At 39.2% G+C, this 14,324-nt stretch overlaps 1 protein-coding gene across 1 annotated transcript; it reads right to left on the minus strand.

The window, feature by feature from the left end:
• Positions 1 to 13,805: 13,805 nt before the first annotated feature.
• LOC141632020 (uncharacterized) lies at positions 13,806 to 14,324 on the minus strand. Its single transcript, XM_074444613.1, has one exon. It carries the CDS (start codon positions 14,322 to 14,324, stop codon positions 13,806 to 13,808), a length of 519 nt encoding a protein of 172 aa, XP_074300714.1.

Genomic DNA, 14,324 nt, shown 5'->3' on the forward strand with positions numbered 1-14,324 from the left:
GAATCGACTCTAGGAACACAATGGATGTCCTATCCACGACCTGACACCGAATGTTATTAAAAATTTAGGACTACATTACGTTGTCACAAAAAGTTGTCCTACGAGGTATCATCATAATCTCGCATCTGTGATCGATCAGTCAACTGATTGACTTATGGCTCGTTGAACCCTCCATTAATCGACTGCACAATACAATAGCCGGAGTTATCAGCTCACATTGGCGATTACGGACCAAAACAAATATAATGTAATTCAGTTCACTTTGTGGCGTTCAATGTTGTCAGTACAATCCACATGAAAAACAAAATATTATAATAAAACGATGAATTTATAAATAGTATATGAAAAAGATAATGTATTAAATCCATAATCAAGTACTACAACTCAGGAACACGTTTAATTCCCATGGAATTAACATGCCCTACATGCTTATCATATTTCAATGGCTCAGTAGTAGAATCTGCTACAACTTCCTGTTTGGAACTATTCCAGCTGACCGCAGCACCATTAAGAGTAACAACGAATCTAGACTGAGATTTCTAATCATCTCGATCCGTTTGGAAGCTAGCATCTCTACAGAATCGATTCGCGCATAGCTTATTATCTCCTCCATAAGTCAATACCCTATCCTTACTCCTCCGTAGGTACTTAAGGATATTTTTAACAGCTATCCAATGTGTTTCACCTGGATTATTTTGGTACCGACTCGTCATACTCAATGCATATGCCACGTCTGGACGTGTGCATATCATGTCATACATGATTGATCCTATTGCAGATGCATAAGGAATATGACTCATGCGCTCAATCCTTTCAGGCGTCGTGGGTGACTGAGACTTGCTCAACTGCATCCCATACGTCATTGGAAGGTTCCTCTTCTTGGAGTTGGTCATGCTGAACCTCTCAAGAATCTTATCCAAATAAGACTCCTGACTAAGTGATAACGTCCGTCGTGATCTATCTCGGTAGATACGGATTCCCAAAATGCGTTGTGCCTCACCCAGATCTTTCATCTGGAAATGGTTCTTCAACCATCCTTTAACCGAAGATAGGAGAGGAATGTCATTCCCAATCAAGAGTATGTCATCGACATACAATATCAAGAATACAATCTTGCTCCCACTCGACTTGATATAAAAGCATGGTTCCTCGACCGATCGAGTGAAGCCATACTCTTTTATCACCTAGTCGAAACGATGATTCCAACTCCGAGAAGCTTGCTTAAGTCCATAAATGGAACGCTTAAGCTTGCATACTTTCTTAGGATGTTCAGGATCTATGAAACCTTCGGGTTGCACCATGTACAACTCTTCCTCCAAATAACCGTTTAAGAAGGCGGTTTTTACATCTATTTGCCAAATTTCATAATCATGAAAAGCGGCAATCGCTAAGATTATCCGAATGGAACGTAGCATGACTACAGGTGCAAAGATCTCATCATAGTGCAATTCGTGCACTTGAGTGAAACCTTTTGCCACAAGTCGTGCCTTATAGGTATCTGGTTGCGCGTCTACAGAACGCTTTATCTTGTAAAGCCATTTGCACTGTAGAGGTTTTACCTTATTAGGTAAATCAACTAGATCCCACACGTCATTCTCATACATGGAGTCCATCTCGGATTGCATGGCTTCGAACCATAGCTTTGAGTCGGAACAGGTCATAGCACCTTTATAGGTAACGGGTTCATTACTCTCTAGGAGTAAAACGTCATTCTCCTCGACCATACCAATGTATCTGTCCGGAGGATGAGAGACTCTACCCGACCTCCTAGGTTCCTCAGGAATATTAACCGTATCAATAGTTGGAAGAAAAACTTCCTCCATCCGTTCCTCGGTTGTTGGTTCTGGAATCTTCGACAGCTCGAAGGTTCTATTACTTGTCTTGTTCTCGAGAAATTCTTTCTCTAAGAACGTCGCACTAGCCGCAACAAAAACTCGATGTTCGGTAGGCGAATAGAAGTAATGACCAAATGTTCCTTTTGGATAACCTATAACGTATGTCTTGACCGATCGCAGACCGAGCTTATCCTCGTGTCTCCAATTGACATAAGCCTCGTAGCCCCAAACCCGAATAAAGGACAAGTTGGGTACCGTTCCCTTCCACATTTCATATGGAGTCTTGTCGACAGCTTTAGACGGACTTCGGTTAAGTATAAGAGCAGCTGACAAAAGAGCAAAACCCCATAATGAATCAGGCACTACCGTGTGACTCATCATGGATCGAACCATATCAAGTAAGGTTCGATTTCTCCGTTCGGACACACCATTCAATTGAGGTGTTCCAGGTGGAGTTAACTGCAAAATGATTCCACAGTCTTTCAGGTGTTGATCAAACTCATTTGAAAGATATTCGCCACCCCGATCTGAACGGAGTACTTTAACCTTTCTACCCAGTTGGTTCTGTACCCTGTTATGGTATTCCTTGAATTTCTCAAAGGACTCACTTTTATGCTTCATTAAGTAGACATAACCGTATCTACTCAAATCGTCCGTGAAAGTGATAAAATATCTATAGCCATCTCTAGCGGTAATTGATATAGGTCCACTAACATCAGTATATATGAGTCCTAATAGGTCACTAGCGCGCATTCTAATACCTTTGAAGGAAATTCGAGTCATCTTTCCAATGAGACATGATTCACACGTGCCATATGTAGAAAAATCGAATGCGGGAATAGTCCCATTATCGACGAGTTTCTTCACGCGTTTCTCATTTATGTGTCCCATTCGACAATGCCATAGATAGGTTTGATCTTTGTCACCAACCTTTATTTTCTTATTATTCATGTGTAATTCTTCCGTGGTTTGATCTAAGATGTAAATTCCATTCATGGAAACTGCTTTGCCATAAATCATTTCATAAAAAGAAAATACAGCTATTATCCTTTATTGAAAATGCAAAACCGTCTTTAGCAAGTACGGAAACTGAAATAATGTTCTTAGATAAACTGGATACATAGTAACAGTTATAAAAATAACTCAAAACCACTAGGGAGTTAGATTACGTATGTTCCCCTCGAGACTGCAGCAACTTATGCTCCATTCCCGACTCACAGGTCCACATCACCCTTTTCGAGAGGCATGATGTTCTTTGGGTCCTGCAAATAATTACACAGATGAGAACCACAACCAGTATTAAGTACCCAAGTTCCGAAACTTGCATGGTTTATCTCAATCATATGAATATAAGATGACATACCAACAGGAACGACGCGGCTTGCTTTTATGTCCTCACGGTACACGGGACAGTTCCTCCTCCAATGTCCAGTTTTGTGACTATGGTGGCACTCAATATCACCGCCCTTGCTCTTTGTCTTGCCCTGTGAGCCACTAGTCTCACCAGGCCCACTCTTACCGTTTCCTGGCTTCTTGAACTTTGGCTTACCTACAGCTAGGTCGCCATGAGCCTTGCCCTTACCTTTACTTTTATTGGAAATCATGAGAACATCCTGCTTCATGCTCCCACTCAATTTCATATCCTTCTCGGTCTGTACAAGAAGGGAGTGTAGCTCATGAGGACTCTTTTTCAAGTCATTCATGTAGTAGTTCGCCCTGAAAAGGGCAAACCCATCATGAAGAGAATGAAGCATTCGGTCAATGACAATGCTCTCACTTATTTTGCAATTAAGTGCCTCCAATTTCTCGACATTCTCAATCATGTGAAGAATGTGTGGGCGAACCGGTTGGCCCTTCTGGAGTTTCGCATCAAAGAAGCGACAGTTATGCTCATATGTAACGATTCTCGGTGCTTTTGAGAACTCGTTAGTGAGCGTAGTGAAAATCTTGTTTGCACTTTGGGCAATGAAGCGTCTCTGCAAATTGGTTTCCATTGCAAAGATGAGTACGTTATTTATCGCACCCGCTTCCATAACGAAATCACTATAAGCGAGTGTCTCGTTGACTCCTGCATTGGGGTCTGGGTTGACCGGTATTGGCTCAGTTAAGTACTTGAGCTTACCGTCAGCAATGGTAACATTCCGTAGTGCCGCCTCCCAGTCCGCAAAGTTGGACCCATCATTTTTCAGACGTGTGAACTGATTCATCTGGTCCATGAATACTTTTAGCCAGGACGCGCGATCAAGTGTGGCACTAGGCATTGGGATTGCGTTATTTCCAGCCATTTCGTTGTAACAGTATTATAAAAAATAATCGTGTTCTACACTGCGAGAAGAAGAATAAAAATAATAAGCATGTGCATCGTTTATATTTTTAAGTCTAATGATCTACTTGTCATAACGCGAAGACTCAAAACATTTATACAATTGACCTCCCTCAAGAATTATATAAATGATCCCAAGACTCAATTATCTTCAAATTGATAAGCTAACCTTTTAGCTAATTCTACCGTTAGAATTCTTGGTCGATAAATTTCTGTAAATTCTATCTTTAGTCCATCATAATCACGAGAAACTCTTCGGACTATGATGTTGAGGTAAACTAAGTCAACACAACTACTTACCCAACGTAGAAGGGGTCATATTATGCCTACCGACGAAGAAGGGATTCATAGTTGTTTGCCCTTATAAAGACTAATCTCAATTTCCGTTTTAGAGGAAGATCCCATCAACTTTATTTTAATTCATTTTAAGTGAACTAATATCTAGCATGCGAGAATGAATAAACTAAGGTGATGGCTTAAAGACAGTGACATCTGTATGTGCATGAAAACTAACATACAACCTATATGAGTCAATTTTCATGCATTTTATTAGTAGGTGGTTTGGTTTTAGGCGGAATATGATACATAAACTAACATGTGAATGAAAAGCAATAAGAATGAAAAACGTAAAAACAGTAAAAGTCCTAGTGTGGCCTATCCTATCAAAATGAACAATTAATACAAGTTTGGAATCCTCCTTGGACCCGAGAAGCTTGTCTTGATGTTCCATCTTGATCCATGTAGCGGGAGTGAGCTCCAATCTCCATCTTTAGTCTTCTTTTGAAAATTACAATAAATAAAATTTACATAATAAACCTATTTATTACATTCTAATTTCAAAACCCAAAAACTAAAGAAAAATAAAGGAGATTCGAGATCTCATAATTACATTAAAAATTATGTTTCCTTCATTACGAAAACATAATTTGACTAAGGCCACACTAAGTATTACAAATTACAACCGATTGCAAAAATAAATACGTAAATAAATTCATTCAATCGATTCATTCAACAAAATTAAAGTAAAATGCATCAACTAAAAATAAATTAAACATACATGACACAATTCCTTAATTATGTTGATTAATTTATCCAAACCACCTATTTAAATCAAATTAAGTGACAATTCCTCAATTAATCACATTAATTTCAATCTTAATCCATATTAAACTTGTAATATGAATTCAATCCGTCAAAATTTTAAACTGCTTTAAAATAATTCGGTATCTTTTAATTGTAAACCGTTTCACAATAACTAATTGGCCAAAATCAAAACAAAAACAAAATCCTTTTTTTTATTTGGTCTCGGCATAAACAAAGAAAAAACAAAACAAGCATGTTTCTTATTTTATACACGGTTTTATCTGTAAAAACCGAAACAAATTTTTTTTTTTTTAAATTCTGTCCCCTGTGAAAAGTAGCACGTGAACAGTAACAACAATTTTTTTTTTTTTCGGATGCTTTTCCAAAACGGCATAAACAAAACAACTGCAAAAAACTTTAATCGGTTTTTCTTAGAAAAACCGAGAGCAAAAAACAACAAATTTTTTTTTTTTTAATACTGTTCATCCATGAACAAGATGCGAAACAAACAAAAAAATTTCACGGTTTTTAAATTAGGACCCTAATGCCTTTTTAATTTCAACTTAATCTGCATTAAATCAAACATGACGATTCCATTTATGTTTTAACTTAATCTGCATCAAATCAAACATCTACCAATTCTTCATATGATAATTTTAACTGATTAAAACAACATTATGAAAAATAAAATTGGAAATCTCGCATAAAAAAGAACAAACACCGGCTGCAAACTTTTTTTTTTCAATCGGCATTAACAAAAAAAACAGCCGTGCCCTAATTTTTTTCGGAAACTCTAAAAGTTTACATACAATTTTTATGAAAATCATCAAAATTAAAATTCGTGGCCTTTGCTCTGATACCACTTGTAGGAAATAATCTGTATACTTCCTTTATTATTAAGGATTATAACGAATATAATGATGACGATCACTAGTCATAAAATTAAAATACATAAACAAAATATAGGATTCAGAAATAACCTTCGGTCCTAGCAAATACGGCCTAAGAACAATATCAAAGTAGATATTCGCCTATCAGTTGCACCCAAGACGATATGAGATATGCCCTGTTGATAATGCTAGAATCGATCAAAAATTTTCTGTAAAATTTAGTTGTTTTGTGTTTTTCTTCTGATGAGAGAGGAGGCTAGGTCAAAAAAGAATTAGGGTAGAATAATGATCTCCCTTTTTCTTCTTATGGTGACCGAAATATGGGAGTGAATTAGGGAAATATAATCTTCCCTAATTCGGCCCATATAACCGAAATAAGGAGTGTAATCTCCTTATTTTTGGTCTTTCCAAAAATGTATAAAATGTGTTAAATTGTCATCTAGTGAGGATCGAACCCATGAACTCTTGGTTTGTGTACCCTCACAATTACCACTATGACACATTCATCTTGTTGATATTAAATATAACTGATTACATTTAATTACGAATTAACAGATTAATTCGTCCAAGCTAACATTACATACATTTAATTAAATATAACTTATTATATTCAATTTACGAATTGCCAGTTAATTCGTCTCAACTAATATTATTTAATCCTCATTAAATAATTGTCTCATCAACACATTGACTAACTGTTTAGTCATATTGGGCATCAATGTGATTATATTTCTATAACCACATTTCTCAAACACATCCTATAGGTGTGACCTTTAGGGACCAGTTGATCACCGCCATCTGTATGATAATAACGTCAAACTTTCTAGCAAGCCAACCGTTATTAGGTAAACGTTAATCAACTGATTTAAATATACGAAGTATACCCTTGTGAACCTGTAAGAGATTTACAAATGTTATCACACTAATTTGTGGAGGACACAAGCTTCAACAAATGAAACTTCGAGTTTCTTCAACATGTCCAAGAATTTGGAGAACTTCCTCTCCTCATTTATGACTCGACTTCTATTAGGAAATGGAATTGGAGGGTTATCGGCCTTTTCGGGAGTTGGGGCTTCCTTGGTGTTAGCTACTTCATTTGTTTCTTTTCCTTTCCCTTGGTCTCTTTCAACCACTCTTTCTTGGTTTCTTTCAACCATTATTTCCTCCAAAACAAAGTTTTCATCATCTTCAATATAGTCACTCACTTTCCCCTTCTTAGTGTTGTCAACTCTACTTGTTGGCGAGAGAGGTGGGCTCTCCTCACCATCTCTTATCATATATCTCTTTCTCTTTGGTTCATAGTCCTTCTAAGGGTCCTCCAAATCTTTCCCACTCCTCAAGGTCACCACATGAGCTTGTTGGTGTGGTGGTGGTCCATCCCTAGGATGAGAACCTTGAGGAGGCAATGAGTGTGGAGCTCTTTGTGAAGAAGAGGGGCTTTGGTTGGCCATATATGAGTCAAATGTCCTTTGATATGCTTGGACATTTGAAATTTCCGGTTTTCAAACTTTTGAATTGATTGTCAACTTGGGCCTCTCTTCTCTCGGCCTTGGCATCCATTTCCCTTAACAATTTCTCAAGAGAGGAGGTGGGGTTGGGTGGTTCTATATATTGTTGTTGATTTTGTGGAGGTGGGTAGGAATTTTTTTGTTGTTGATACCCTTGTTGGTATCCTTGTTGGTTGTTGAATGGTTGTTGAGATAGTTGGTTTGGTTGATAGCTTTGTTGTTGATATGGAGGGTTTTGGTTTTGGTTGCGGTAGTTGTCTCTTTGATGAGGTGGGATGTAGTTTGGATTGTCATGTTGCCTTTGACCTCGGTAGTTGGAGTCTTGGCCTTGGTTTTGATTGTATTGCCTAGAATGATCGGGCTTTGGTGGAGGCATGTATTGAGGTTGTTGATACTTGGGGTCCAATTGTTGCCCCACATAGGAAAGTTTTGGGTCTTGATTAAGGAATGCACGGTAGAAGGTCTCATGGCGTTGGTAGGAGACCCTCGGTGCACCTTGTCCTTGAAGAGGAAAGCACTCTTGTTGGTCATCTTGTGGAATAGATGAACAATACTCAATGGTGTGCCCCACACCGCCGTAATAGTCACAAAACATTTGAGAAGGATAGTGTCTAGGTGGAGACCTACGTTCTTGGACGTAATAAACCTTTGAATGGCTAGGTCCGCCCTCATTGGCATGCTTTGAATCCCCATGCTTCTTTCCCAGTTTGAACTCTTCAAGTTCCTTTGTCAAAGAATCCAATTTTTCCTTGTACTCCATCTCTATCTTGGAAGGTCCTTCACTTTTGTAGTCCACATCTCTAGCATAATTACTCTCCATCTCGGAAATGTTTTGAATCATTTCCGTAATTTGAGCGTTATTCATACCATCAAAATTTCCACCGGAAGCCGCCACAATCATGTCCCGGAACCTTTGCTCAAAAGTTTGGAAAAAGGTTTGGGTGGTCATCTATTTTAGGATACCATGGTGTGGACAAGATGAGTTTGGAAAAAGGTTTGGGGGGTCATCCATTTTGGGATACCATGGTGTGGACAAGATGAGAGGAGATCTCTAAAATGTTCCCCAGCTTCACTTAGAGTTTTCATGGGTCTTTGTTTAAAGGTTTGAATCTCATGTCGAATTCTTGCGGTCTTAGATGGTGGGTAGAACTTGTTGATGAAAGCTTTGGATAAAGCTTCCCAAGTGGTAAATGTGCCCGGCTCATGAGAATTCAACCACTTCTTAGCATTGTCTTTCAAGGTGATGGGAAAGAGCATTAAAAGAATTTGCTCTTTGGTTACCCCGTTGTGCTTGATAGAACCCGCTTTCTCTTTGAATGAGGTGAGATATTGGTGTGGATCCTCACTTTTCATCCCATGGAAGACATCTTGTTGTATATAGTTGATCACATGGTGTCGAAGTTCAAATGTATTGGGAGTGAGAGCTCCATAGTTGATAGCCGAACAAGCACGGTTGGGATCCGGCCTATTGTAATATCCCATAGGTTGGTCCGCCATATCGTCGTTTATGAGGTTATTTCATGGAGATTCGGTATCGTTTGTATGGATGGAATGTTGTGAATTTTGTGGTGAGTTAATGGGAGAGTTTTGTGGTGGAGAATTATGTGAAATGTAAAGGGGTGATAGGGTGGAGGAAGAGGGTGGTTGGTTTGAATTATCAATTGTAGAATTTTGGGTGATTGGTGGGTTAAGAATGGGTGAGGATCCTCGAATTGCGAAAAGAGCTAATGTTCTTCGTGCCCCGAATGTCTTCTCGATCTTGTGATCAAGTGGGAAAAGAGGTCCGATGTAGCACCTATTCATGCACTTAACAAAAGATCAAAGAGTACTAATGCAAGGATTGCACTAGGACAAGGGGAGAAAACAAACAAGCAACAAATAAAAGAACAAAACCTAGATGAAAACAAATAATCCTATCCAATATGGCCGTCCCTGGCAACGGCGCCAAAAACTTGTTGTGCAAAATTTATATTTAGCTTCGCAAGTGAACGAATGAGGTTGTAGTCTTGCAAAGGTCGAACCCAAGGGACAGAATTATGGCTCTAGGATAGTTTGTCTAAGCTGCTAGTTTAGTTTGATTAAGGGGAATGGGTTGATCAAAACTAACTAAAGTAGTAGACTATAACAACAAAAGAAAACGATTAAAAGCTTAAGATGATAAGAACGATGGCTAAGGAACTAGGATATTGGGTTCAATCAAGTAGGGAATGGGAGACAAGAACATAGGGAGGCAAAACCGATAGCATATGCAAGGGAAAGACTCGATCTCTCGATGTAAGACTAACCCCTAAAGTAAGGTTGATTAAGCTCTCACCCAATTAACCCACCCTTGATTTTAGCATGTGATTCCTAATTACTAGTCAAGCTCTCACCCAACAAGTAGAAAGATAGATTAAATGCTCAAATTCTCACCTAAGCATTCCCGCAAACACCTTGTGTGCATGACTAAATCAACAAGCATATATTCAACAATTTCATTCCTCCCATGCCTTAATTCTCCCCTATAATCCTACAAGAGTTCCCGCTCCATCCTAGTGAATCACTACTCACACATATTCATGATGACAAAGGTAAAATATGGAGACTTTAGTAAATAACAAGTAAGAGAAATCATGTTTGCAAATATTTCTAACTAAACAACTCAAATATGTAAACAATTGAAAGATGAACCATAATAGAGAAGAGATTATACCAATATTGAAGAAAAAATTGCAATCTTTGATTAAAAATAAGAATAATCTTCACCAATCTTCAATTACAACCCAATGCTAAATGTAAACAATTGATAACAACTAATTCTAAGCTAATTTATGAAGTAATTATTATCTGATTAAGGAAAGATTAAAGTTTTGATTAAGGGTTTGTATAAGACTAAGGTAATAATTTCAGATCTAGGGTTGTGTGTCTAAAGGGAATTAGTGATGGACTATTTATAGTATCTCCTTAGATTAGGTCTCAAAGGAGAAGGAAGGCTAAAATGCGTCTGGGGTCCCCCTACCGGTCACCCGGCTGCCGGCTTCCCTGTCGGCAACGAGTTCTTCAATGCCAAATGACATTAATTAATCTGGGTTTGTTCTCTGCCGGTAGGCCGGCTACTGGCCTGCCGGCAGGGAATCCTTCTTCATTGGTTTTTCATTAATTCTTCACAAGTGATGTGTGCGCATGCCGGAAGACCGGCTGCCGGTTCACCAACCGACAGCGAGCATTTCTTCATTTTTCTTCCTTTCTTGTCTTCAAAACTGGGCAAGGCAATGGGAGGGGTTCCCTGCCAGTGAGCCGGCTGCCGGCCTGCCGGCAGAGAACACCTCTTAAGCAATTCCTCCTTCTTTTCTTCTCATGCCAACACAAGTTGTCGTCCATGCTTACTCCTTATTCCGTCTTGCCTCTTTCTTGGCCTATTTCCTACAAGATGAGACGAGAATTCACAATATGGGAGCACATGGAATAGAGGGGTAAAATTTAAGCGGATCGGAGTTAAAACCGTGTCAAATTGGGGCAAAAATCCCGAGAATAAAGAGGGGAAATGGTCTAAATAAGTCGCATATCACGAGGGTGGCAACAGATTAGATGGGGCAGAGTGTAAGGAGTCGCACATTTAGCTGCATAATCCCTGAAAATTGCGCACGCGGTCCTTTCACTTCAATCCCTTAGATTTTATATTTCCGCTTATGTATTTTCATTTCCGTTTTCATAGTCAAGTAGTACTCCAAGATTACTTCATGCGTGTCGAATCTTGGAGCTAGATTATTAGTTTAAGTTATGTTTTTAGGCGTTTAGATTTCATATCGCTATTCTGCACTATCAATGTATCCTGCTACTAGGACCAAAATATCAAATTTGCCTCTATGGGAGGTGCTAGTCAATAAAAACCACTTCTCATCTTTAAGCTTGATATTGCTTGTCTCTTGCTTACAATAATCGTATTGCTTAATTTTATTGCTTTCGTGTGCCGGACTTTGATAATCGTAACTAGGATTCCCAACACACACCCCGAGTCCCGAGAAACGTGCTAGTGGGCAATCCCTCACTAGTACGAGACCCTTGTTGCCTGCATTCTTGCCCTAGAGTTGGGCAAAGGTGCGCACCACGATCCGGCAAAAGTACCGGACCGTGACACTTGGCCTGGCCCACTGAGCACCTTTAACTTAACAAATATTGATTGGGCTATATTCTAGAGGCTACTAGGCCGCATAAGAAGAGTGTAAGGCTCTGTTGTTTTGGACTAAATAAAGCTGAACTGAACTGACTTAAGCTAAACCGAGCTGAATGAAAGTGAATTGAAATGAAATTTGCTGAGGTAAATAGACCTGAAATAAGGTTAGGTTAACTGAAATAGATGAAGCGAGCTGAATAAAAGTTGAAATTAAGCCGAAACATACGGGAACAAGAAGGTAATCTAAAAACCCATAAACAGATTAAAAAACAACTTAAAAACAAAAACAAATGAAGGCAGGCATCTTGTTGTATCTTCTTCTCCAAGTCGCCAACTTTTCTCACATGTTAAATATAAACTATTGATTATTTCTTCATAAAATTACAAGCTTATACTCGTATTTACTCACACCAGATCTTCTGAAAATCGTGTTGCAAAGATGACGACCGAAGCGCCAGCAAAGGCAGGGTTTTCGTTCGATAATTGCAAAAGGAATGAGATGAAGATGAATAAAGGTGCTAAACCTTCTTCCTTCCTCAAAACTGGTACCACCATTGTTGGCCTTGTTTTCTAGGTACTCTGCTTTCTACCTTTTTTTATTTCTATTTTCGTCTATTTAATCGGAATAAAGTTAGTGGCGAAGCCGGGATTTGAATTCATTGGGGGCGAAAACTTTAAGGGAGGCGGAATAGTAATGTAATATGGTACGCCGTACGTTAGAATTAAAATAGAAAGTTCTAACTAAATCTTCCAATTTTAGCTCCAACATTGAAGGTGTAGGTTTGATTGCATTCTGTGAACTACATTTTCTCGAGCTACTTAATATAGGGTTTAGTGAGTGACGTTAGGGCTTGTTAATTTCTGCTCGCTAACTATTTGGTTTAGAATGGTTGTTTTACATCTGGATTATGAGATGTTTGTTTTGGGGGATTTATGACTAATGTCAAGTTTTTTTTACGATAGTTTCTGAGTAATCTGAAGTTGTTGTCTTTATTGTACTTAATATGTCATCCATGTTGTTCCGTTTGAGTGTGTTTGGCGGTTGATAGAGTCAAAAGTGTCGAGTCAATAAGGCGTTCTTAGGCCTAGTTTGGTTTAATTTAAGGGTCTTTTGTCTGAGTATTGGACTAGTCTTCCTATCCCATTGGTTGTTATGATTAACGTGTTTTAATGCATGGTTGGAGCATGATTTTGAAAGAGAGCTCGGAATCCTGAGCAAGTGCCTCTAACCACGTCCCTAAAGCAAGCAATCAAGTGAAGACGGTCTCTCCATGAGTTAGCAATGGAATTTTCATCCCTTGGTGAACAAGCATGGAGGCCAAATGGTGAAAGGAGTGTTAAAGAAGAAGCAATTTTGGAACGGAGATCAGCCCAGGACACAGTCTGCGTCTGTTGACGTAGCCTGCGTTGGGTGACGCAACCTATGTTCTCCTCAGCCTTTGAGTGTTGATAATCCGTCTTAAGCCATTCGTGGAAGCCCAAAAGTATGTTTAACCTAGAAGGGAGGGCAGCCATATATATAGTTCATGGTTTGAAGACCTAGATCATCATATCATTATTGAATAATCTCAAAACCTTGTATGTTAAGGAAGAACTTGGTATTTTGGAGAAAACTTGTAATCTTTGGTTTGATTTTGATGTCAATCTTTCCATTAACCTTAGATTCATCTATGGTTATGGAAGGCTAGACCTTTAGCTTGGTGTAATTGGGTAGACTCTACTTTCCTAAGCTTTGTAAGACTCTTTCAATCTTTCCTCAATAAATATTGCATTATCCTTGAAATTTATGTTTATGTTGGATGTTATTGTGTTAGGAATGATCAACCTTGCATGTTTTTTTTTTTTTTTTGAAATCAACAGCCCGAAGGCCTTACTCGATTAATAACTTATCAAGTTCGCAGACGATGGTAAACCATCATCCCATACAACTTTACCCAAAACACGAGGGAAACAATGAGCTAAAGCATGAGCTACACAATTATTAGAACGAGATACATGTAGCCAAATAACCGACTAAAACTTGGAACTACACTCGAGGATGTCTTCGATAAGCAAAGCTAATCCACTCCGTCCTGTCTTTCTTCCTTTAAGAGCTTCAATGACTTGTAAACAATCACTCTCTACTTCAACATTTTGGATCCCCCGCCTCACAGCCTCCTCCACCCCATCCAGTACCGCACAAGCCTCCGCCACAGGAACCTCCCATTGTTGTTCTCTACCAATGGCCACGCCCCACATCACGTCCCCATTAGAGTCCCGACACACAACTCCCGTATGCACCCCTTCTCCTTCCTTCACCCAGGCGTCGACATTAATTTTGACATAGCCGTGCCTCGGTACCTTCCACCCACCATCCTCCCTATCCTCCTCCTTCATCCTTCTCGCTGAACCACTCCACCCCTTCCTCTCGCTTTCCCTCACTCCCTCCTGGATCACGTCCCTAGCCCTCCTAACCACAAGCTCCGGTTCTACCTCAACATTGTCGAAGATGACTTTGTTTTGGTGTTCCCAAATAGCCCAACACCCAACCAT

Source organism: Silene latifolia, chromosome Y (genome assembly GCF_048544455.1).
Source record: "Silene latifolia isolate original U9 population chromosome Y, ASM4854445v1, whole genome shotgun sequence".
In the NCBI taxonomy this organism is placed as follows: domain Eukaryota; kingdom Viridiplantae; phylum Streptophyta; class Magnoliopsida; order Caryophyllales; family Caryophyllaceae; genus Silene; species Silene latifolia.